Genomic DNA, 27753 nt, shown 5'->3' with positions numbered 1-27753 from the left:
TTTAAGAAATAGACCTAGGAGGTCCAAGTAAATGTTTCAGTTTGTATATACGTAATTCAGGTGTGTTGGCCTTCCATATGTTGGACAGCAACTTCCATCACCCAGCATGGCCAATGGGGAATGATGATGGGAACTGCAACCCAATAACATATGGAGGGTTCACAATTTCCCCAACCTCCCAACAGATAACCTCTGAACAGGTAGGTGTGAAGGAGCACTTCAAACTAGTTCCATGAGGAGCTTCTGCCATTTTCCATCTGAACAAACACTATCTGTTGGGTATTACGGGAGACCTCCATTTCAGATGACTGAAAGCTTTACATAGAGCATCTCCAATGAATTATGTATCACAGCTCTATAAAGACTGTCACTGTTCTTACCATCCCGTTTGATGAGCTTTGCAAAGCTGGGGCTGTGACCGCTGGAGAGTTTGGAGGAGCTGTCAAATGCTGTCGCAGGTAACGAGAGTACCAGTGGGTCCTCACAATTATCTGTGGAACAAGAAAAAACATAGCAGAAATCAAATATAAAAGAAGTACACCTTTGGCCTATCAACGCTTTTTTTGGATGCCCACTCCCCCACACACACACACAAAAGCTGTCTGATTTCCAACATGCTGCAGTTAATTAGCTGTTCCTGGAAGTGACAAGGTTGATAAAACACCTGTGAAAAAAATTAAAGCATAACAAATAGGCTGACTTGATATTTTCCTTTGAGAAAACATGGGGATGAGCTTTCAACAGATCAAGTGGAAGCTTTTGAAAGTCAATGATAGGCTTCCTCAACTGCTTCCCCACCCACACCACTTTTTAAAATTTGGAACAGGCCTGCATGGCTATAATAACTATTGGCAGCAATTTACTAAGTTAGACCCACTTTGTGCATCTGCATGGTCACTTAATAGTGTCTGTGTGAACATACATTGTCAAGTAGTATAGTAGATAGAACCTTCTGCAAGCAGTGTGTCAATGAATGCCTATTTCCTCTAGGGCAGGGGTAGGCAACCCTTTTGAGCCGGGGGGCCAGGTTGCTGTCCCTCAGACAACTGGGGGGCCGAAGCCAAAAAATAAATAATTAAATAATTTTTTAAAAATTAAATAAATAAATAAACCGGGACAAATGTAGGTCAAAATTTTCAAATGGAGGGCACTTTTTAAATAAAAAATGGAGGACACACGAAAAAATTTGCTGATTTTTTAAAAAACTGTTAAGATAAATGCATGCTTCTGAGGCTTCTATAGACAATTGCCCCACCATGCCCCTCACACGAGACGCCAAAGACCCCGGCGGCAATCGGCAGCAGGACCAGGCTGGGGCCGGTCCCAAGGCCTCGCCGGGCCGCATCCGGCCTGCGGGCTGCAGGTTGCCTACCCCTGCTCTAGGGTTCCCAGGGCCTGGCCTCTTTTCTCTGGACCTCAGTGTGGGGGTAAAATAAATTATCAGGACAAGCACACTGTTCCTAAAAGTGTTTACAAATATGTTTTCCCCTCTTCTTTGTTACACTTGGTGCTTTTTATTTAAATGGTATACCCTTTTGCAACAGCAGTTGATGCTTAACATATAATGCTTAATGAAAATTGCCAAGGGCTGTGCCTCGTAACATCCTGTGTCATCAAAAGGGGTCATGCTTAGGTCTTAAGCTTTGGGCCTTGACATCTCTGTGCCTGGGATAGCCATGACTTGGCAATCCTAAACTTCTCACAAGTATCTTCTGTCTGGGATGCTACACATAGTTACCTCACCACAGAGTAAGGAAACTGAAAGAATTTTCAAGAACAGAAAACAATGGTGTTTTAAAGTCCAGTTAAAGTTCATAAATTTTTAATGAGACAAATCTCACCCACACACTTTTTGGACACAGTAAAATGGAAAGATTATGAGATGCAAACTGTATAGGCATGTCTCAACCCAGCTCCCTGATTTTTGAGAGGGGGGAACTGCTGAAAGCATGGGCATAAAGACTCTCATGATGAGTGCCTGTAATTTATAATTTACCTAGATCCACTGGTAACAAATGAAATGAAATGAAACAAACACAGAAATAAGTGAGTCAGCCTTAAGCAAAATTCCAACATTTAATATCTTTATTAGGGCAACCAAAATTTTTAAAAATCCACCCCATACTTTAAAATCTCAGGTTTCATCAGCGAGAAAATGTATTAAAAGGAAGCAGAAGAAAGAGGAGATGACAAACAATCATAGAGAGGGCTTTATTTCTTCTCCATATTTCCTTATGATTCCAAAGTCCACATTTGAATTCTCTAGAGACAGTTGACCTCATGCACAAGAAATTTGCTAAGAAGCTAAAACTACAAATGAACCTTTTTTGAAAAGTCACTCAAACATCTTGCTCACATGCAACCCACAAATTCTTAATTCAGTCAAAAAGATTGTTCATAGCTTATTAAAAAAGGAAGAGGGGAAGGGAGGAAGAGGAGGAAGACTCTCTTGCAGGCTTTGTCCTTCAAGCCTCCAAGGAGGATTCCGTATCTATAAAGTCGCCACTGAGACATGCCAGTGGTGTTTTTGTTTTGTTTTGCAACCAAGAAGCCATTTTCAATGGACTATAGTATTCTAAGGAAATAGGAAGAAGAAAGAAAGCTCTCCCCATGCTTAGCCTGTACAACTCATGCCCCATAAAGCTGAAAACAAGCATCATTTATACATGGTACTTGTGCTTGCTTGCTTCCTTGCTGTACTCATTCTGCAGCCATAAAAATTAAAAGGCTGTTGTCAAGCCCCTGGCAGGCAAAGTACATGACTCTAGAATGTGACAGGTTGGGCAACTCTTCTCGAAACTATGCACAGTGCAAATATGTATCAAGAATCATATTGTTGGCGGTTTACAGACCGCCAAATAGTACGTATACAATACGTACTAGGGTTAGGAAGGGGCGGTGCTTCCGCACCCCCCTAACCCTAGTACGTATTGAATACGTACAAGATGGCGGCGCCCTGTTCATACGGGCGCCGCCATCTTTACGTACTGGACGCACAGCGTCCAGACGTGTCGCGCCGCTTGTCACGTAGCGAGCGCGCCCCTGGCGCCTCGCTACGTCGCAAACGCGACTTGAAAAGAAGCTCCATTTTGGAGCTTCTTTTTTCGGTCTGCGCGGGAGTCGGGCCATCTGAAGGCTCCGGCTCCCCCGCGGACCTACTGGCGGCGGCGGCAGACCGCCGCAAAGCGGCGGTCTGTACCCCGCCGTTGAAAACTCTTATATTTTGAAAATACTTATTTTATTATGTGGTATCCATTGTCCCTTCAAATAATTAATTGGTGCTTTGCATTTACAGTGGTCCCTCCACATTCGCTAGGGTTAGGGGTAAAGGACCCCTGTGAATGTGAGAAAACTGCAAATTAAAAAAAACCTATCCTTAACACCTCTCTAGGAATCTTCAGGTCCTCCAGTGCAACTCTATGACCAACATCTGTCAGACATTGATCATAGAATCATGATGGAGGACCTGCAAGTGCCTAGATAAGTGTTTTCTCAAGGAACTTCTAGGTTCTCCGGCACAATTTTATGGTCAGCTTCCAGCAGTATTGCTCTGGAGGATTTAAGAGATTCCTAGAGAGAACATATTAATCAAAATTGCAAATAATCAAATCCACAAAAGTCAGAGCTGTAAATGTGGAGGGCCACATTTTTCTTTCACCCAATATAACTCATGATAGCATTGGGCAGAGAACAGAAGGGAAGGAACATCTCCATGTCTTGCATTCCAATCCCTCCCTCTCTTTTAAAGGCAATTCAGAAAATATTCCCCAGCTGAGTTCAATCATCCATTGGCCTTTTGAACCCACAGTTTTACAATACAAATGAAGTTACAAACAAAAAATAAACAAATACACAAAAGGTTTGCTAATTTCTTATTCCATTACCTGCCTATAATCTTACTTAGTGGATACATAGCAGTGGATTTCACTCAAGCATAAACCCATAGCTTGTCACTGAATCTGCCTCAGAGGTAAACTTGAGTATATAATTAATGAGGTTAGTAGAATCTCAGACTCTACCACATCTTCCAACTCATATATATATAAAGATATGTTAATTCTACATTAAGGTTAAAAGAGTCAAGGAACGAAAAGGTTTTGTTTGTGAAGAAATGTTAATTTACTGCATATTTTGAATCAGACTACAGAAGCATGAAGATGGGATTTTTCTCAAGCATGGATGTGCTTAGTTATGCCAAGCTACTTTCCAGGAGGTATTATACTTTAAAAAAAAAGTCTGGTAATCTGTAAGGAGCTTATATGTCCTGGGCCTCTGTAGGTTCATCCTCGGATAACCTAGCAAAACTTGGACAGCCTTTGTCCCACCATTGCCCAGTTCTTCTAGCTGGAGAAATGTGGATGATCCAAGTCAATGAAATTACACCAGCCTTACCCTTGCAGTGCTCAAAATCCCTTTGAATACATCTGGTTAACAGTTAAGCCATGAACCTGCTCCAAAAATTTATGAAGACATTAGATGCTCAAAGGGGCATACTTGATATTCATTGCAGAATGGAAATTATCTATGCAATTATAATATTTATTACTACAGCATATGTTACTTATGAATATAGTAGGGTGGGTTTTTTTTTTAATGATTACAGCTTCCTCAGCATCCCTCCCACCTCTTTAGAGAATAGCTGGCACACAGACAAGCCTATAGAAAACTGGTGCCCATCAGAAAAAGAGCAATCCAAAGTAGATCCACATATCTTTCAACAATTCACAAATGCAAACTGGGACACGTGTGGCCAAACATTAGAGTGCAGTCAAGATAAAACGATTAAGAAGGAAGAACACAAAAGTTAGAAGAGACTACAGCTGTTTGCTTTTGCCAGAGTCTACTGAGAAGTGCAAGTCTCCACTGTCTTCTCTCTGCTCCTTCCTGCTCGGTTAGCTGCTATCAACAACAGTACTATCACACTTTGAGTTCAGTTTGCAGGAACTGAAGTAAGCTGAGGACAAAGGGGGGAAGTAGGAGAAGGAGAAAAAAGCTGGGATGTTTTGAAAGCACCTTAAAAACAATTAAATGCAACTCTCCCAGTCAAATTGGGACAGTTGGAGGGTATTGACTTATGACTAGCCCTACCAATCCTCTCCTCTATGCTTTCTGACAGAATGACTTGCTGCTCAGCCTGAGTTTGGAGGAATTACATGTTTATTTATGTCTGCAAATCAATTAGCAGTAGTCCTAACACATAAACCCTAAGGTACAAACCAACTTGCTTCTGCTGGCCCAGTTTATGGAGGTCCTACCATACTTTAAAGTTACAATGTGTTTCACTGCAGCAAAATTAAATCATGTCATTAAAAAAAAGTGAAGTTTATCCTGAAAAGGGTGTAGGTGGAACTGTGCGCTCACAGTACCATGCTTGGCAGAAATAGCTGACATTTCTAAGAAACCTGACAAACCATATTAGAGGTATTGTAGGAGTTAACTTCCGTAAAGGTCAACTACATCTCCTTTTCAATTATTGATCCCCCCCAAAAAACAAAAATAGCTAGGTACTTTAGATAAATAATTTTTTTTTTGATTGATTGATCGGTTTTTGCTATGATAGAAGAAGCAAGGCTATGACATAAAAGAAAGCTTCTCACTAAGTCATAGGTGCCCCATGGGCATTATCCAAAGTTTTCATATCCACCACTGCACCAAATATCCTATAACCAGTAATATCCCTCAGAGCCTCCAGGGTCACTATTGACTATTTCACTATATTTGGGGTTTTGTCAATTAAGGCTTGTCTAGATCTTTTTTCCCCCAAACAGAAACATCTTGTTTGCCAGAAACAGCTGCAAGGGTACTAAAAAGCATCAGGGTATGACAGGGCTGCACCTGCTAGCTTTGCTACCTGCTGCTGACACACACAGAGGTTGCATTCAAAGTTCTGTGCAGTCCTTTGCATGTGCAGACCTACAACTCTAGATCGACCATGGCTGGTGTACACATTATTATGCAAATTGTATTATGGAAATTGCTGGGGGGGGGGGCGAATACATATCGACATTTAACTGTCTTCACCTTTATATGCAAATCATATCTATTCATTCTCCTTCTGCCATACAAAGCTAACCAACAGCCATATGTGTGATAATGTGCATCCTAGCAGATACTCCAGTAAAAACCACGATTCCATTTTCTGCAGAGTTTAAGGCATTCCCCCATCCTCAAAAAACCTGAATTCCTCCAGTTCCCACAAGGAGGAGTCACGTTCTAATTTAATATAATGAGAAGTATTTTAATCACATAGACAAGCCCCATGTAAGGCAGGATCTGAAAACAATCAGTATCCTCCTTTAGAAGAACAAAGCATACATACATCTATATGCAGGTAGGACGTCTTCATATAACCAGTCAGTAATTGACCAGCAGGGCCTAAACTGGTGTGTGTGCTTTTGGCAGAAATTTGCAACATTTTATGGACCTCTGACTCCCTCACATGCCCTTTCAGTGTGGTTAGGATTTCAAGTATATCCTCCCTAATGTATTTCTAAATTTGTGTCAAAATTGCTATAGAGATTTTCATATATGAATTTAGGTTCTTCATTAAAAATCTAACATTTAATTTGCTTGAATGCAAAAATGGGCAAAATATGAATTCCAATTATGATAGTATTAAATTGACAGCTTGTTTGTGTGTTTCATTTTCTCTCTCCATCATCTGTCATCTTTCTCTTTTTGACACATATTCACACATTTGTCTCACAAAGTACATTTGTATTTTTGTACAAAATATCACCATATTCTAGCAAAATAGGAGAGGGCTTAAACATAAAAATAAATAGTCATAATGATTCCACTTTATGATCTATTCTTAGATGAAGAACAGAAGTATGAGAAGTGGAAAAAAACCATGAGTGCAGAAAGTAATAAAAAATAAAAACCTGAACATGGAAATCTAGTGGTTGACCTTAGGCAACTCACAGACTCAGTTTCAGAGGGAGATAAAGGCAAATCTCCGTTAAACACATCTTGCCAAGAAAATCCTATGATAGGTTCACTTTAGGGTCGCCATATATTGGAAACAACATGAAGGCTTATAACAACAACAACAACCTGAACAAAGGCAGACCCACTGAATCATTGGGATTTACATAAATGTTGATTTATCATTCAGCTATTTATTCAGCAGGTCTACTCTAGCTGGGACTAACCAATAGGATTCAGGCCAAATTCTGCATATTCCTAATCTTGAAGGAAAGTGCAACATTTCTCAGAGGAATGAGTTGTGCAATCTCTTATTTAGAATTAAAGACAATAAGTAAGGGCCCAGATCCCTGAGAATGGCCCTCAATGAGGATGATTTCTTAATATACAGGTATAAGGGTTTTTTTGTGTTAAAAGTACAAGCAGAATACATGTAGGGTTGCCATGTCCTGATTTTGGCCAGGACATTCACAGGGCTGGGGCATCCCATCAATTTCCATCCCGCCTTGTCCTCCAGCCCATTGCTGCAGCCTCAATAATCAGGAGGCACAGCTGGATGCCCCACCCCTTCCCAGCCTCCCAACCAATCAGAGAGGCTTCTGGCCAGAGGAAGGGGCGGGGCTTCTGGATGCAAAGGCTGCTGGGACATGTAGTCACAGCAGGCCCCAGAGGCCTTTGTGGCCAGATGTCCTGCCCCTTTCTCCGGGTAGAAGCTTCCCTGATTGGCTGGGAGGCTGAGAAGGGGTGAGACATCTGACCTCCCCATCCCAGTTTTGTGGAAGAGAGTTATGGCAACCCTAAGTACATGCTAATCAATATAATCAAAGACACTATGAAACTGAACCAAAAGGTTGCCATGAGCCCCTACTCTCTTCCAGCTGCTGTACCTGCCAGCCTGAAATATGGGGACAATTAACTTGTAAGGTTTTAAAAATTACATTAGCGATGCTATTTTAAAAAACCAAGAAATAAAGAATTGACGCCCATACACAAAACACTTTTGTCAGAAAAAAAAATGGAAGTAAGCTACACACGTGGCCACACTAGGAGCACCAGCTAAAAACCTTTATACATGATTTCCAAGTTTGTCTATCATTATTTATTTGTTTGTTTGTTTTAAATTCGCCAATTTTAGAGTGGATGTCAAAAACAATCAACCAAAAAGTGATACTACTGAGAGTGGGGAACAACACAGCTGTACTCCAGGCCCACTTTCTCATCCCCAGTCTCAAGTAATTTGTACCAGCTTCCCACTTCTTATTGTTCCCGCAGGCCAGTAAGACTGAAGCAATGATTTTATGAGTAAAACATATGCACTCTTGTTAGTCAAGAGAATGATTAAAATAAGAGACTACACTATCTTAGCTGAGTATACATATTTTGGAAAGACACCCCCATGTTCTTCCCATTCCCTAGAAAGGGAAATGTTGAGAACTTGGGTATCTGTATGGTAGCTCATGATGACGGATTCAAACATGACATATCAACAACTGAAATTCTGTGAATTTTACTAGAAGGAAGGATCTGCTGCTTGCATTCTGTGATCTTTCTTGATTCCAAGGACCATTAAATTGAAAGATTTTGTGAGACACAGCTTCTGAAGCCATGAAGTGTTTACTTAGAATCATTAAATAAAGCTCAAAAAACTTACAATCATCAATTCCTTCCTAATAAAAGCTTTCAGAATTGGAAATATTTTTTTTAAAGCCTGATAGCCACTGACACATAACTAAAGGAAAGTCAAAATCCCTATTACAAACAGGCATATCAAAAGCTAAAGCTGCATAGTAATGATTCAACTTCTGTAATGATGTATACATGATTTATTATGGATTAAGAAACTGACATTGTACATGTCTGGCTTTCACTATTGACTTTGAGAGTTTTGCTTCCAACATTTCATTATATTCATGTTTTAATATCCTAGTAAATTTTGCTGATACTGCTGTAATCAAACAGCATGCATACAGTTTGACAAACTGTAAATTGTTTCCCTATGGTTTAAAATACTCATTTTTTTTAAACAAAGAGAAGAGATAAAATTCTTCTTAGCATCATATGCTTAACACCCTACTTTGTTTTACAGACATAAATGTGGCATTTTTCTACAATGCTTTCAACATTACTTAGGAGTGTGATAAATCCCACTTTTAAATCCCACTTTCAGCAGCATTGCTTTTCTACGTGTAACAGAAACAAGAGCTTACTGCCGGAAACTGCATCCCTTTTATAGTGCAGCTAGAAAACAAAGTGTGTGTGTGTGAGAGAGAGAGAGAGAGAGAGAGAGAGAATTCAGAAATAATCACAACCACGTGAAAAGGACGGAATAGTTGTAATATCTCCATATAAAAGGAGTGTGAGCAGCCCTATATTCACTCCTACTAACAGCATATGCAATTCCCCCCCTTTGTTTCTGTTTGCCACCTTGCTTTTTTATATCCTTTTTTTTTTAATGAAGTGGAAAGGGAGGGTGATGTAGTCGTACTTTCTGGCAAGGAAAGCCTCTTTCCTTCTTCCCTGAGGCTGGCTTGCCCACTTGAGCAGCTGGGAAATCCATCTGCCAGTGCAGAGATGTTACTGGCTTTCCCCCCTCAAGTTATAACACATTCAAAGTGGCACTTATTGATAAACTGCATCCTGTAGCACAAGAAACCTTCAGTTATATTAACTAGTAAATTGGGAACTTTCTTTTCAATGGATCTAACAGAATCTCATAGCAATATTCTTGATTCTTCAACCTTTGTACTGATTTAACAAGATAAGAATAGCCATGCTGGATTAGACTAAGAAGATATTTAGTTCAACATTCTGTTATCCAGCCAGATCTCTACATGAAGCATTCCGTCCAGATTACAAGTGCATCTGCATTCACCATATTGCATTCTCCAGCAGCTTTGGAGAACTGCAGATTTGCCTGGAGTCTGCTCTCATGGATAAGTTGTCTTTTTCTATTCCTTTTCCAGGTCAACAAGATTTTTTTAAAGTGTGGTAACAGAACTGAACACAGTACTCCAGATGTGATCCTACAAAGGATTTGTATGAAGCCCATGCAACACTGGTACTTCTATTTCTGATTCTATTTCTAATTATGCCCAACTTGGTCCTTCTTCTTTTTCTTTAAACAGCAGGCACACATTTATTGCCACGTTGACATTTATCCCTTGGTCAGTCACTATCAGCTCAGATCCACACAGTATATATGTGAAGCTGATATATACAGTATGCAACCCTTTACCTTCTAACACTTTGGGCTTGGGCCTATCCCATCTGGTCTCAGAGCCCACAAATTCAGCAGGTCACACCCTTTCATTTCCAAACATATAGAACCATGGGCAGAAGTGATTAATTCCTTTGAATTGTCATGGGCAGATCATTTTTGGTCATGGCTATTCAATGTCCCTGTAGATCTTAAGGGGGAAGGTTTTCTCTCAGTCCCATTACCATTATAGGCTCACTTGGTGAGGGCATGAGAGAGCGTCTTTTTGCTGGATGCTCCCAGTCTCTGGAACTCCCTTCCATGGGAGGCTAGGCTGGCTCCCTCAGTACTTTCCTTTCACTGGCAGGCAAATATGTTTTTAGTCAAGCAGGCTTTTCATTTATATCCATTGTCAGGGCAGTTTTTATATTGTGTGTTTGTGTGTGCTCTAGTCTATGTTGTTACATTTTGTGTGTTTTATGTGATTTAATATAGTTGTAGCTGTTAGGAAATGACATGTATGTGTCCACAAGATAGAGCTGTAGCGGAACCTATTACAGTTCCAGTGGCAGTTGACAGTTGACACTTGAATTATGGAATGTTGATGCAGTCAGTCCTGAGTGAGAGTGTCAGTTATGACAGTTGGTGTAAGAGTAACTACCTCTATGTTTTGTTGTTATGGTTGTTTGGTTGGCAAAGTAATTTTATTTATTAAAGTAACTTATCTATTAAAGCCCTCATGTAGAGTGAAGGCTTGAAGTGCTCTTGTCGTTATTTCTCAAGCCGGGAGCCAAAGGCCATTTGCATTTGAAGGACTATTTTTTCTTCTTGGCCTGAATACCTTTGCAGACATCTCTTCAGATTCCTTCTCCCTGGCATCCTGTCGATGTGGTTAACTTAGTAGGTGGTTGTGGTGGACACAGCACATCCTTCCACGCCCTAACAGTAGCATGATGATTTTAATTGTTTTTTATATTTTCATTACAAAGTTTTAAAGCTATTTTATCAATGGGCCTCCTTGGGTCCCTTTCCAAGAGAAAAGTAGCATATAAATTAAATAAATAAATAAATAAATAAATAAAATACGATTGTCTACCCTCAAAGGCTAATGGATCCTTCAAAATTTAAAAAATCCTTAGAGGTTTTACAGCCTGTATCATGAATTATCCTGTTGAAGCCCTGGTCAATAGATGGAATCAAGACTTGACTAGGACTATTGACATGATTGCTCCCAATGCCTCTCCAACCCGATGCTAAACTGGTTTCTTGGTATACAGAAGACCTCAGGGAGCTGAAATAAGAAGCATGATGACTGGAGCACAGATGGGTGAAAACTTGACTTATAGCTGACAAGATTTAACAACAAATATTTTGTTCCTATATGGTATAAACTAAAATAAAAGGTCTTCTTCTCTGTACCTGTGAATTCATATCCACCTGAACTATTCAGGGCAGTGAGGCATCGAACTAAGGTATCTTCCCCCTTGATTTGCTTTAAACTTTTAATGATCGTTTCACAGTCTTGGATAAGACCCACTATCACTCTCAGGTGCCACAATCAGAAGCAGTTTCCCTGTTACAACTCTTCCCTGCACCATAGGTCTCTGACAGGAGAGGGTTGGAAATATCTATCTGCATCCTGATCAACAGGAGAACAGATCTCTGTTGCTCACAGTGGCTGATGCTCAGTAAGGCCGAATTGGGAAATTTTTACACTTTCTCTATATACCGTTCATTATTGCCATATAGCTATTTTAGTGCATATAACAGGATCAATGTCCACTACATGAAACCAGATGACATCTCAGCAGGCCTATATCTCCCATATCTAATTATGGGAAGTCCTTAGTAGAGTTTCTATAGCTGGCGACCAGATAACTTTGCCAAGTACAATTTAAACTACTACCATCACTCTGTATTATAGTCTGTGAGTTCAAAGTTCTCCCTTGTTCTTTCAGTGTTTTATGTGTCTCAACTCTCTAGTAACTCCTAATTTCAGTTCCTGACAATGAAAAAGAAAAAGGAAATGACAGGCTGAGTAACAAAAACAGAACATGTGAATTTGTAATCCAACCTTTGTTGTGAAGTGAACTCCACAGAGATGTACTAATGAAAGAAGTGCTCTCATAGGAGTGCAGCTTACAAAATTCATGTCAATTCACCTGATTTTACAGCTTATTTCAGCTGAAGGATGTGGGGTTTTTTATTGTAGGATGACATTTTTTTTTCAAAAAAAGGAAAGAAAAACAATGGAAGACTTCTAGCCTTCCTGAAGTATTTTTCTTTTTCTCGCCTGGAAACCTGTTGCCATTTCATCTCAACCCTCCCTCCCTCAGTTCATTTATATTAGAAAAAAGTAGCAACATTCTGTTCAGCTGGGATACATCAAAATGTGTGAAAAACCCATTCAAATAAGTGAAAAAAGGTCTTTGGAAGTGTCCCAGAATGTGCCTCTTTCTCTGCCAATTGTGCAAAACCCTTCTTGAATGAAATTGTGATCTAGGAGCTCGTTAGCCAGCCGTCATCTCAGGAGAAAACACAGGCCATCTTTGCATCAGAAATAGATTTTATTACAGCCTGACAGCATTTAGATCTCAGGGAACAGCAAAGACAACAGACTACAACTGGCAAGAGACCTAACTGACTCAGTCTTAGAGAATATGACAGCACTTGTCAATGAAAGACAGAAAACTTCCCTGGATTTTCTGCACAGATTAAGAAACTGGTACTTAGCTTCTGTCTGTAACCATGTGTGAGTTCGATTCTCTGAATAAGGCATTTGATATTCACCACATACTGAAATCACACATTCGGCAATGCCTTTGTGCAGCCAAACACAAGCGCTTTGTGTCCACCCCAATTCCTCCCAAAGCATCCAACCAAAGTGAAAACACATATTCCACATTTCTTCTCATTATGGAACACAAAGTGGTGTATAATTCACATAGATTTTTCCCCTAGGAGCCAGTGGCTCCCATGTCAGTTTAGGTGGTGACTCTGCTCTAGATTCCTGTCTGGAGATAGGCTTCAGAACTCTGGATACCTCTTTAAAGTTCAGACCAAAGCCTAAAGTGAATTTGCCACCATTGGACCTTGTGTGAGCCAGTGTGTATGTGAGCACTGTGGTGCAGTGGTTTAAGCACTGTACTGTGACTCTGGAGAGTGGGGTTTGGCCTTGTAAACCCACTGGGTAATCCTGGGCAAATCACACCCTATCAGCTTCAGAGGGTGGTAATGGCTAGAAATTTAGGAACTGAAAGTATTTTTCCCCCCTAAGGAAATGGCAGAGTTCGTATCTGAGAGTAATGATTCCATCCCCCCACTCCACCCCGATAGTTGCACCCTGGATCCTGGAAAGTTGCTTTAAAAGAGTATGAACTTAATCATGTTGAAGCCATCCATAACTGAACAATGGTAGGATTATCATATGGGACCTAATGTATCATGCTACTCTTGCTCAGCTATGAATAGCTTCAGCATGTCATCATATTTATTATTTTTTAAAATAACTTACATGTTTTGGCCTGGAGGAAAGAATCCTCCTTTAGTTTTATTATTATGAATTGTAGGAAGAATTCAGTATATTAAAGGTCAAACACTGTTTAGCTAAGAAATCTGATGAGGAAGGTTGTTGCTTCAATTCTCAGTTTTTAGTTCTTTATTTGTGCAGAACTGTGAAGCATTGCTAAATCACTGAGCTGAATAAGGTGTAAGGTTTATATGGACTTTAAAACATGAGCAAAATCGGGAGTTTAAACAGCGGAAATCGTGTGAAAATTGCACAATCGCGATTAACATTTTCACACACATTGCAATTAAAGAGCCATCATCCTAGGAATAAACAGGCAACAAACAGCAACAAATCATTCACGGTTATTATCCCAAGAATGATTTGTTGTTGTTTATTTCCTGTTTGTTCCCAGGATAATGGCATTTTAATCATGACGTGATTGCATGATTTTCACATGATTTTCACTGTTTAAGCCCCAAATTTTCCCCATGTGATAAAGTCCTATGTCTCTGAAGTCCAAATCTAGCTTTTGCATATTCCTATTTTTTAGAGTAGAGAAGTGCATTACCCTATTCTCTGGATTAATTTCTGTGGTAATGGGCAAGCATTGGCACATCTGACAGAGTTCTGCATTTATAATCAGCTTTATATGAGACCAGATTCAGTGGTCTGTAACAGAAGATACTGCCCTGGATGCAAGTGTGCATGATTTTTGCATGGCATGCTGATTATTTATGGGTACACAGACTCAGTTCCTAGCAAATTTTGGCACACCTTAAGTTGTCCTGCATGTACATGTTCAAAGAGCTTCAGGTAAAATGGAATTTAGTTGAAGCTCATAAAATGCACTTCACTGGATGTAAAGTGTATGATTTGGGGTATGCCACAGTTTATTTTGGGGTGTAGATGCTCATTTCTTTATTTATGATTATCATCTGGGATTATCATGCATCTGTATATCACTTACAGATAAACAATTGTGTAGTTTGGAATAATGACTTTCTTTATCTTAAAAGGGGGAATATCTTAGTTATGACAATTTTTTAAAAAAGGAGGTATTTAAAAGATGGATTTGGGCTTCACTGGAATATAAATACCACATCCTTATTGATCTGGATGATTCAGTTGTATTTCAGTTTTGCACCAATAAGAAACTGGAAATTAGGAAACAACTTCAGCCTTTTTAAAAAGGACATTGTGTTTACATTTCATGTAAATATGAAGCAGTTAATTGTACACAAGCCTCTGTATTTAACTGCATGCTGCCTACTTCAGAATAGGGAAACAATTTCAGAAGTCAAAGCCAATAAAACATAAACAGGAAAAAAAATCAATGCTTATTATGCCCTAATATGTCCCAGGACAAAGTTCACACCACCTAACCTCAGTACCCTGATTTTTATTCAGTTTTAAAAGCATTTGAGATACAAAGGAAGTGCAAATGCAAGGTCCATCTTTTGGGGAAAGGGCCATGGTTCAGTGGCTCACCGATAGTGAATATGATTTGCATGAAAAGGTCAAATATTCAATCCTTGGCATTTCCAGGAACAGCTGAGTTAAACTCCTGTCTAAACCCTGGAACATCATTGCCAGTAATAATAGAGAATACGAACTTTGATGCAGTATCAGTTGGTGCCTATGCATCTTTTCAGGTTTTTTATTCTGAATTTTATTCATGATGCTGAACCGTAACCCCTTTAAAGTACAGATTGAGATGTGGATTCATAGAAAACTTTCCTTGTTTTCATACATGAAAGTCAAGAAGCATCTCTTTTTGGCTTGCTAATGGAACTTAAAAAAAAAATTCCTGGAGTACCCACATGGCCAGAAAGAGCGGGGGCCAGCTTTCATCAATGTCCCTCCAACAACACCTGAACTGAGAACAGCAACACCTTAAGAAAAATTCAGCTTGTAACTTACATCATATTTTTCTTCCTGTAACATTTTTAACAATTTTGCCAGATGAAGAAGCCAGTGGACCTTCGAAAGCTTGCAAGATGTATTTTGTGCATTTCGGTTGATCAATAAAGATATCAAAGTTTTGTGGATTTTGGATGTCATTGTGCTTTGCTACATGGCCAACACAGCTATCTCCACATACATGTACTTAAGCTTATGCTTCTATGGTAATAATACCCAAAATGGAACATAAGCTGTGGGAAGCCGAATATGAACTCATCAGAATTACTGCCATAACTTAGTGTTTATCCAGCAACTGTATACTCAAATGTGACAACTGCAGCTAACATTAGGGACTGTAAGTATAACCTTCTCAACCAAACAGATCTGTTCCATGATGATTCTATTAGTTCCGACTACTATTTTTCCCTCAGGCTGTAATGACGTGTGTGTATGTGTGTGTGTGTGTGTGTTTATGTCTCTCTCTGTGCGTAATTTTCAGACAGATTGAAATCCAAGGAGGCCACTATCTTAGTAGGTATCAATCTTTCATCCTTTTCTTGCTAGATGTATTCCTTGCACACTGTAAATCTGCAGCCCTTGACTCTAAAGCAAGCCATGGAACTAGTGATAAAGACATAAAATGTCATAAGTATTCTATAGACATGTCCATGTGTTATGAGGAGAAATTTTAAAACATCAATAAAGTTTGAACTGCATGCTGAATTTTCAAATTCATCATGGTCAGATGAGCTCCGTTTTCATCTTTCTCTGCAGCTTCACGCAATCCTTCAAATTATGACTGCAGCCGATTAAAAATAGAAGAGGTATACACCAAATGGTGCTTGCTATTTTTTTTCTTATTTGGAAGGGAATCTTTTCAAATCAAATAACATGCAGAAAGGCACACTGAAAAGCAATTATAATTCGGATGGAGCTTGACTGCTTTCCATAAAGCTGAGAGAGGATGTTGAATTTGCAGACTGTGAGTGTGGATTAGCAGAGATGAAGGGAGTAGTAAGTGCCCATGTACCATTGCATTTAAAATGTAATGTCATTTCATGGGATGATAAGTAATCATTTCATGTCTCAGTAACCTCAAACAAAAATGCATTTCTTAAGGGAAAAATCCATTTTTTCCTTAAAAAGAAGAATGCTTTATGCAAGCGAATATTTTAGATAAGAAGACAGTTTGCAAGTTAAGAGCTCTGTTGTTAAGAAAGGTTAACCCTGCCTTGATGTTGTGAGATGTATGTATAAATATGAGTGTGTGCTGTGTGTTATATCCTCGCTGTTTTATTTAGCAGTCATGGTGCTGCCACTTTCTAGAAGCTAATGGAAAAACCATTAGAGAAGAACTTTTGTGGCTGCATGAGACCACAGGACCTCATAAAGGCTGTGTTTGTTCTCCTTTGCTGATGATAAAGAGAAATGGTTGTAATGTTAGGGTTAGCCCCTGCACCAGAAGCTGGCAAATAGGACATACAGATGTTCTGGATTACACTTCCCATAAACCACTTCTAGCACAGCCAATGATCAGACAGTATGAGAAGTGTAATTCAAAATAAATGGTGAATACCAGCTTGAACACTCCTGCCCTAGACTACAGACAGGACATACAACTGGCTTAAACTTGAATTGTGTGAGTCATAAGGCTGGGCTTATTTCTTATGGATCATCAAGGGATTCTACATTGTATATATAGCTAGAAGGGTGGTAGGAATTATGCACCCTTCCAAAATTTTTGGACTACAATTCCCAGAAGCCCTTGCCAACATAAGCAGTGGTGAGGAATCATAGGAACTAGACACTACCTATTTACACAAGAAGTAAAAGGAGCAAGTTGATCGTTGCTTTTGTTGACATGAAGGTGCCTGATTTTTGTTTTCTATGGAGAGGAGGCATATTCTGAGACAGAATAGTTCTCTCTCTCTCTCTGTCTTTCCATATACAGTGGTACCCCGGGATACGAAATACCCACGTTACGAAATTTCCGGGATACGAAAAAATCCCATAGGAAATAACTGTTCCGGGTTACGAAGGTTATTTCGGGTTACGAAGAAAATTTTGGTGCTTTTCGGCGCTATTTCACACGAAATCGCGGCTTTTCCCCATTAGCGCCTATGGGTTTTCGGCTTGCGAAGGCTTTTCGGGTTACGAAAGCGGCGGCGGAACGAATTAATTTCGTAACCCGAGGTACCACTGTATAGATGGAGAGGAGGGGGAGGGAAACCTATTCTGTCTCAAGAGATAGATAGATAGATAGATAGATAGATAGATAGATAGATAGACAGACAGACAGACAGACAGACAGACAGACAGACAGACAGACAGACAGACAGACAGACTGATGGATAGTTAGTCTTGCATGCACTTTAGATTCAAAGCATATGTTCCTGGTCCTACACCAGCTACACTGGCTTCCAATTTGTTTCCTACTTCAATTCAAGATGGTTGTCTTGACCTATAAAGCCCTAAATGGCATGGGGTTATGATATATCAAAATCTATTCCTCCTGTATGACCCTGCCCAGAATCTGATATCTTCAACAGAGCTCCTGTGGCATGTCCCACTGTGCCAAGATACTACATTGGCATAATAGCAGCAATCTGTAACAGCAATTCAGTTATCAAACATAGTTGTGGAAATCAGAATGGCTTCATCCTTGTTGAGCTTAAGTAGGCACCCAAAACTTTACTATACTCTCTGGCCTTGGGTTTTAAAGTTTTAGGATCCCATAAATGCCTCAAACCTCTGGTACATGTACTTTGAGAAATATAACAGAGGGAGATATCATGACCCCTTCTCTGTTAAAAACTTATCATCGGCAAAGAAGAATAAGAACATTGTCCTTTGGGAGTCCCTAAAAAAAAAACCCTATAATGTGTATCTCCATTGTGGAAGAGCAGCTGGATGTGCTCAAGGGATGAAAATGTGATCACAAATCCTCTCCTCTCCTCTCCCCAGTCCAGAGCCTGGCTATTGTTGCACAGCCAGAGAAGAAGTAAGGATCAAGGACTATCCATGATGGTAGAGATTTGTGCTCCATGAGCATCCTTACTGGAATTAGGCCAAAACTGTCTTTTATGCTCTGTTCTAATGGTGCAATTCTTCACTGATTTTCTTCTTTTTAAAAAAAAGCAATTAGTAATTTTAACAATTCTCTTCCAGCTGCAAGAAAGTCTTAACAAATGATGTAGTTTTCAAATTCCGTATGAAATTCAAGACTCCCCCCCCCCCCGCCCCCAATATGTGGATGTGGCTCTTTTTCCAATAAAAGAGTATGAGACAGCATTTTCTGCACAGAAAATATTGGATGGCATTCAATATTGCAGTTACAGATTTATAACCTAGAGTTATGGCTCTGAAATTGTTGTGTATTCATAGGACTGCACAATCTTATTAGCCAGAAGCCGGATTGGATGAAAGAGGTCTGTTAAGCTGGTGATCAGGGCACAAGGAGAGTGACACTTCCAACTCCATTTCCAACAGAGGGACTTCACTCACTGGCAGGAGGGGGGTGGAAATATCTTCTTTCTTCCACCCTTATCACTAGCTGAGTAGATCTCCTTCACTTGACCTTGCTGCTACCTGTTAAGGTGGACTAGGGGAGGCTGAGCCAGGAGATGTTACTTAGGCCTGGTACAAACGGGCGGGAAGAGCTGTCCTGGCACTGATTCTAGGTTTTGGGAGTGTACAGTGACCGTACACTCCCAAACGCTGGTCCGTATGGATGCCGCCATCATGGCGGCCTCCCGTTCCCATGGTGACCATAATGATGCAAGCATGGCACAGTGTCTGGACCTCATGGCACCACTCTTGCATCATTGATGCATGACAGTGCACCAATGGCACACTCATTGTGTCGGCCGCGCGCTGTGGTGTCCCTTGGGAGCAAAACCAGGCAGCTCCAGCCTGCCCTTTTGGGGCAGTCTGTCGAGCTCCTTAGTTACACATACATAATTAGGTAGCCTGTGGGAAATTTTGCTGAATATTCTATGCAGGAATATTATTTTCTCTGCAGGAATACAAAGTTTCATGCACAGAAATGCTACTTTTGGTACAAAACAACCATGTGTGAATTTTTCACCAGCTAAGACCCAAACTGTGAAGATTCTCATCAGTCCAGGATGATTCTCATCAGTCTTATCAAGCTTTCTTCACTTGAAAAATGCATTTGTTTTAACCATTTTCCAAATATTTTTGAATGTATTTTTCATTCTCTGTTGCAAAGGCAATGTTCCCATCTAAACTAGTGGTGGTCACGTGTCAAGCATCCAAAAGCTGAACCAAATGGAAAGTGTCCCAGCACATCCCTAATGAGAAGTAAACCATCAGTGCAATGAAGGTAGATAAATAAAATGACCAGAACAATGTGGATTGTTTGCCCAGATGCCTTGGCAAGGTGACACATTTCCCCTCCTTTTCAGAAATAGGACAGGTGTGAGTTTTATTTGCCTCAGAGCCAAATTTGAATCACTACTTAGTGCCATGAAATATCTATATGATCTCTTTTTGAACTGAAACATGGAATGAAAAAAAATCTTTCAAAATTTAAAGTAGTGCCAAGAGGTTGTACCAGCAATTGGCTGGAGGCACAAGACGGGATGAAAAATGTGTCAAAGACTGGGAGATACACCTGAAACACTAACTTTCACTTCAAAAACTGGGTGGAGGGGTCACAAAGACCTAGCACAACACATGACATATTCTTTTTGTATTTTACAATTTTTGTTCTTTTCTTTTTTTGTTGAGCCACAGTACATGTTACCTGCAGGAAGGCAACATTGCCATGAACACAAATGCCCCCAGATCCCACCTTAAAAGCTAGGCATCTACACTGAGAGGGGTTTTGAAGCAGTGGCAAGTAGGGTGCTAAAGGGCAACATATACAGCCCATCCCATCAGTGAGCTACAGTACGACAAACAGAAGCAGGAAAGCACAGGGGGCCTGTCACAATTCATCATTACAATGTGGCTTGCTTGGGGGAAAGCTTCACTCCGTACAGTTGCCTGGCTTTTAAGGTGGGTTTTAGGGCTTTGTTTCATGAGATGGAGTACAGCTACAACATTTTACCTACATGTCCTATACAGAATCTTGGCCTACCTTGAATTAAATAGGAATTACAGTGGAGCCTTGTTATATGCTGGGGTTTGGTTCCAAGATACCCATATATAACAAAACCTGTGTATGCTCAAGTCCCATTAAATACTGTATAATGACAGCAAAATGGTGTCCTTTATTTTTTTAAAAAAATGGAAAATCAAGGTTTGGTATCTGAAATTCATACTTTTTTTTAACATTTTCAAACCATGTATGCTTGAATCCATGTATAAAAATTCCATGTATAAGAAGGGTCAACTGTACACACAACTTTAGCAGGGACGTAGCCAGGATTTTAGGAAGGGGGGTGTCCAGACTAAGTGCCACCATTATAATGGGGCTTGAGCGCGGCAGCGCAGCAGCAAACACCATTCATTTTTCTAATGGAAGGGGGGGTCCGGACCCCAAGACCCCCCCCCTTTTGGCTACGTCCCTGACTTTAGAATCATAGCCTTAATTTTTATATAACACGCAAATATATCACTTACGGGAGCTATTGATGTTATGGGCCAAATATAACTGGGACAAAAATTTGTGGTGGTGGTGACAATGATGATTTATTTGTTGTTTGCTATGTGGAATAATACTGCCTTATCAAATACACAACACACACATACATAAGGTTGTTTAACAATTTTAACGGGAAGAACTAAGCAAACACTGCAAAGACCATTTGCAAACAATTGTTCCCAGCTGCCTGCAGGGTTTCTTCATCTATATTCATGCTGCTTGTACTGATGGGAGAAGAAGTTCACCCAAAAAACCCAGAGGAAGTGAAAGATGATCTACCATAAAACGTCTAATTCTAGAGCAAAGAAAGGTGGGGTAATGCACAAGATAGGTAGCAAAGGAACAGTCACTCTGCTCTAGGGTAAATATCCATAGGAATGACATTTGAATTGTGCATGTATTGACTATAGTTTTTACTTGCCCCTACATTCAGTATGTTGAGGCAGTATCAGCTGTTATTACCACAAAACCTCCGATAGGAAAACACTAGAAGAAAAGTAACAAGTACAGATGACCCTCCGTTTCTGTGGGGGAATCGGTCCCCCACCCGCGAAAATAGAGACTCACATGTATTCAAGCCCCATAGGCTTGAATGGGGCACACACACGCCGGGCCATAGTTACTTTTTGAGTATGTTGTTTTAAATTAGATACTGAACAGAAAATATGAGTAATATTGTTTATCTGTTACATGTTTATTCCTGTCATTTTTGTTCTAATATCAGCTGTTACTCTACCCAAAACCCTTGTTTTATAATCATAGCTATACTTCTGTACAAAACTTACACATGTGGCTTTCAAGATTATTCTGACCCCAAACTATATATGAATTGCACAACTGATGAGCCATTGGTGCTATTCAGTGAAAGGTATCCAACAAAGCCCTATTGGAGATCCAAATCCCACAACATACTGTGGCATAAAATTCTGCTTGTGTTTCACTTCCACAATATCATATGTCTATGATGCTGATAAGGTTATAAATCTTTGTTTTATTTGGGGGTGTTAAAGTGAATAGTTTCTGGAGCTGGGTTAGATTACAAGAGTATCTGAATGTTTTTCAACAATTTTCATTTACATTTCAGGATTTTTGTGTATGTGCTCAAAAAGCCGATGTGCATTGTGTATAATACAGTTTTCTGAACAAAAACATTTTTACACAAAGACCAAGGTTTTTTTAGTAATATTTTGTCTCCAAATACATCACAACATGCAAAAAGAAATGACACCAATTTCACACTTTCTCCATGGGCTGACACTCATTTTTTTCATCTAGAATAAGAAAATATGAGAATATAGTATACCACTGGTACTTAAACTTTTTACCCTTGGGACCTCCCTTTACATCTACATGTGGATGTGAAGGTGCCCCCCTCCCACACACACACATACTCCATGTAATATATGGGGGGAAGTTTATGTAGTATTTATATTGTGTTTATTATAGTGTTTATTATATTATAGTATTTATTTTGTGCTTATATTTTTAGAATGCATATTTTAATTTGCACACTTGTGTATATTCATATTTTAGCATTTTATGAGAATGTACATAAGTATGTAATTTGTACATTATTCAAATTATAACAGTTTTATTTAAGTAAATTCAGTACTTAATGTATGTATAAATCTTACACTTTCAAAAGTTTGGGGAAAAGATGAGAAGGAAGAGAGATCAAATCCTTCAGGTTCTGAACACACACACACACAGAGACGGGCAACTCTTATGCCCCCCAAGGATCCTGACTCATCATTTCAGAACCACTGTTGCATACTATTATATCACAGCTAAGATTGCCTAAGGAGCTAGAAATCTTGGTTAAAGGGAGGCTGATGAACTAGCACTACATTAACAGATTTCCAGATTAACTAATAGGAAGTGATACATTTTCTACCACTGAACTGCTAGTCAGAGAATTAGCTCAAAGAAACTTCAATATGGTTGCAAGACTGAACAATGTAATAGAACAAATCTCCCACCACTGACCCAGTGTACCTTACCCACAAATAAATATAGATGGATTTAAGGCTTCGAGAAAGATATGCTATATTACTTATGGTACCAAAGAAATGTGAATTATTCTCTTTTTACAATGCCACAAACCAAGAGAAGGTATCTGAAATTAATATATGGAAAAGTGTGCTCCACACACTCTTACTGATGTATTGATAACATCTGTAACACAGCAACAAAAGCCACAGTTCCCTAGGCATACACTTCTTCCTTCAGTTTTATCAAAAGTGCTCTCCACAGTGGGTAAGACTATGAAATTCTTTGCACATGTTTTCAATGAGTTTTCATATTTCAGCCATCTCCCCTCCCAAAATTTGGGGGAGGGTGTGCACGTACGCATGTGCATGCGCACACAAAATCTGGAGTTTTGTGTGTGAAAAACTGTACACAAAAAAGACCCAGTTTTTTTGTGCAACAACCACGTCATAGAATTTTCATTTTTAAAAGGCCTCTCCATGCAAACAAACAAACAAACAAACAAAAACATGAAAACTGCCATTTATTTCCAACATAGTGTAAATTGCTGGTTTTCTTCAGTGCCAAGTGCAAGAAAAATTGAGACCATGTATTCATTAATTCCCTATTCTTCTGTTACGCAGACATGGTAAAAACTGAACGTGTAAAAAACAAAAAGATTAAAAATTGAGCAAAATCTTGTTTTCTAATGCACTAGCTCGTATTTTGATACTTATGTTACTGTTTAAAAACCTTAAAAGTTTGCAAATGTACTGATTCACACTTATGCTTATGCGCACGCGCACACACACACCAAACATCCTATCAGTTCTGTAAAAAGGGCATATGTTTAGTTTAATGCAAGATTTGATGCCATTGACAAGAACAGGAGTTAAATTTAGAACAACTTTGGGACTAATTTGATTAATTAATTTTCAAAGATGACAAACAGACAGCTTAGTTGAACTCCATAATTGCTTGTCATCTTGAATAAATGTATCTTCCTCCTCCACCTCCATGATGAGTTACTAACTCAAATGCCATATACATAATTATGCTATAGATTTAGAACATTTTCAGTTAAAAGTGCAAAAACGAGGATTCCGTGGTTTCATCATTCTTAACATGAAGATTGGGATTTTGTTTAATCACCACCCTCTTTGAACTTGCTTTCTCACATCTCTGAAGGTTTAGCCATTTCTCTATGTCCCTTTCAAAACATGGCCTCTTATAGGACCCTTTGTGGTGGTTAAACAATTAGCAAAACCTTGTGTGAATCCTTAATTTTTTTGGTTCATGCACTCCTAAATCTCTGGAGATGTGCCAAGAACTGGCATTTATTCTAAACCCTTTGAAATGTGAATCATTCCTGCAAAATCCTCAAGCTCTGCGATTCAAAATCTAATTACCTGCAAATGTTTGCACAAATAAATATACTATTCAAATATATCCCTCAGCTTGGCAAAGCCTTTTAAAGATCAAAAGAGTCTTCTTTTGCCATGAGGCTTGTCATAGGAAATGCACATTAACTTTTAATGGAGTCACATGGTCAAAAGCCATGTACAACATTCTGAAAAATAAACCTCCTTATGGTAGAGATGCTTTAGCAGCACTGTTTGAGCAAAGGGTTCAGTAACAGGCTCTAATGAAATCCAGGGCCAGAACTTTGTAGTGGCTGACAATGATGGCACCTGGGGGAAAATGAAAACAAAGATTTGCCTGGGGTAGCATTCTACAGATCTCCAATCCTGTCTGTCCATTCCATCTACAAACAGAAGAGTCCATCTTCCAACCAGAAGGTAACACTTTGTTCATCTAATGTGCACAGCATGTTCAGAGATTCATAGATGTCTATTGGCCCATATGGCTAAGCTGTTTTAACCACTGGCAGATCATTTTCCAGTGTAGAAAAGAAAAGAAATCAAAGAGAATTGATGAAAATGATGTTTTCTTTTCATCAGTAAGGATGAAGGAATAGTTTTCTGGTGGGCTTTGGCCAAATTACATCTGATGCAGAGCCCAGAGTTCTTGTTGGGAATGGCATCCCTCTGGGCATCTTATGTCCTTCTTTTCTCCATCATGCAACTGCAGAGACACAGGATGTGATGCCATTAAAAAAAATCTGTTTCCTTGTGCTTCCTTCATATTGTTAGCTGTTGTTGCAGGAGGACAGGGAAGTGCACCATGTGATCATGTTGCTTTATGTTTTTTTTTTTCTTTCTTTAGGAACACATAAAAAGGTTGGGGCTTCTAATACATTAGGGAGTGTGAAATCAACATAAGTTTCCTATTCTCTATGACAGCTTTCCCATCTGTGCTACTGTCCAAAGGTTTTGACTACAAATCCAACTCAGCCAAGGTCTAATCTGCATTGAACACATAGTACATGTTGACAGCATCTTAACTGTCCTGACTCCATATTATGGAATCCTGGAACTTGTAGTTTGTTGTGACACCAGAGCTCTCTGGCAGAGAAGGCTAAATATCTCACAAAACTTCAAATCCCAACATTCTATAGCATCGAGCCAAGGCAATTAAAGTGGTGTCAAATTGCATTATTTCTGCAGTGCACTTCAGACTCAAGACACTGTCTGAAAAGAGTTATAGTCCAACAGCATCGGGTTAGACCACAAATTGAACATGAGTCAACAGTGCGATGCGACAGCTAACAAGGCCAATGCAATTTTAGGCTGCACCAATAGAAGTATAGTGTCTAGATCAAGGGAAGTAATAGTGCCACTCTATTTTGCTCTGGTCAGGCCCCACTTGGAGTATTGTGTCCAGTTCTGGGCACCACAATTTAAAAAGTTTGTTGAGAAACTGGAGTGTGTCCAAAGGAGGGCGACTAAAATGGTGAATGGTCTGGAAACCATGCCCTATGAGGAACGATTTAGGGAGCAAGGGATGTTTAGTCTGGAGAAGAGAAGGTTAAGAGGTGATATGATAGCCCTGTTTAAATACTTGAAGGGATGTCACATTGAGGAGGAAGCAAGCTTGTTTTCTGCTGCACCAGAGACTAGGACCCAGAGCAATGGATGTAAGGTCCAGGAAAAGAGATTCCACTTCAACATTAGGAGAAACTTCCTGAGAGTAAAGGCTGGTTGACAGTGGAACACACTCCCTCGGAGTGTAGTGGAGTCTCCTTCCCTGGAGGTCTTTAAACAGAGGCTGGATGGCTATCTGTCACAGGGGTGCTTTGATTGAGATTTCCTACATGGCAAGGAGTTGGACTGGATGGCCCTTGCAGTCTCTTCCAACACTATGATTCTATGATTCTACACCATATTGCAATAGGCTACCCTATTGCAACTTTGTGTTAGGTATCTTATTTAATTCTTTTTTTTTTTGGGGGGGGGGGGAGGGAAAAAAAGAGGTGAAGTACCACACAAAGATTACTTCCACTGAAGGCCAGTGTATTTTTATTCGACTGCATGAAAATGGGGAGGGGTGCATTCTATCTTTACACCAGATAAGGTAATATAGCAATGATAGAGAATTGCTAATGTGCATACAACATTGTTGGTATAAGAAACAGGCTGTGATCCAGCAGTGCAGGACTCGTCTACTGATATAAAGAGGATGATTCCATTGTTAGTAATGAGAGCAAAATGCTTGAACTCTATCAGCTCCATCTGGCAATAGTAATCTCATGCACATCAAGAGCTATATGGTAGAAGTCAAAACAAGGGTAGGAAAGAACACTTGGTTTTCCATATGTACTGACAACTTGTATAATACCTTGCTATTGGTCATGCTGTCTGGAACTTCAGGGTATCGAAGCCCACAGTACCTGGAGGATCAAATGTTCTCCACCCCTGTCCAAGAGTTATGACAGCCATTAATACATATTAATGAATATTAGAAACTTCTAGTGCCACATATCTACTGAGGGTTGCTGATTTCAAGACACAATGCAAGATTTTCCCCCCTGGATTCTCAGTCATAGCTATCAAGAATGATACTGCTTTCCTCAACAACATGGACTGGTAATATGCATGTCCTTTCTGGTTCCGTGCCAGCATCACACTACATTCTAATAGCTCCTTCCACCATTCATATGGTTATGGATTTAGACAACGGAATTTATCGCACAGGCCCCTGGAACAGGCCTGTTGCGGTACAAAAGGGGGTGTGATGGGAACAGGAGGTGGCATAGAATGCAGTTTAATGCACAAGAGAACACCGCCACTGAAAGTTCTCACTGTTTAGAAGCGTTCCTGAATATTGCCCCTGCTGGGACGCATCCGGAATGCAATGAGAACTTCCGGCAGCGGTGTTCTCTTGTGTGGTAAACTGCGTTCTATGCCACCTCCCATTCCCATCACACCCCCCTTTGTAACATGACAGGCCTGTTCCAAGGGCCTGTACGATAAACTATAACATCTTTCCTCCTGCCTTTGTCCCCCAACAACCACAATTAAAACTGAACTTATATTCCCATCACTAGACCCACACCTTTTGCATTGCTATTGCTGTTCATTCATACAACCAGCTCATTCATAGCTGTAAAGCTATGTTCATAAACACTTCACTCCATCCATCTGATGAAGTAGACTGATGTCTGCAGATGCTTATGCTACAAACTTCTTTCTGTCAGTTTCAAAGGAGCTACAAGATCCCTTTGCATTCTGATCCAGA

At 39.8% G+C, this 27753-nt stretch overlaps 1 protein-coding gene across 1 annotated transcript in view; it reads right to left on the bottom strand.

The window, feature by feature from the left end:
- Positions 1 to 27753, bottom strand: part of CNTNAP5 (contactin associated protein family member 5) — a 479983-nt gene that overhangs the window by 366734 nt on the left and 85496 nt on the right. The window contains exon 2 of the mRNA XM_042445209.1: positions 381 to 491. Within this exon, the coding sequence (XP_042301143.1) occupies positions 381 to 491 (111 nt within the window). The remainder of the gene's footprint in view (positions 1 to 380; positions 492 to 27753) is intronic.

The sequence above is a fragment of the Sceloporus undulatus genome, chromosome 1, assembly GCF_019175285.1.
Source record: "Sceloporus undulatus isolate JIND9_A2432 ecotype Alabama chromosome 1, SceUnd_v1.1, whole genome shotgun sequence".
NCBI classification, from domain to species: domain Eukaryota; kingdom Metazoa; phylum Chordata; class Lepidosauria; order Squamata; family Phrynosomatidae; genus Sceloporus; species Sceloporus undulatus.
This window is presented reverse-complemented; position numbering and strand designations above follow the sequence as displayed.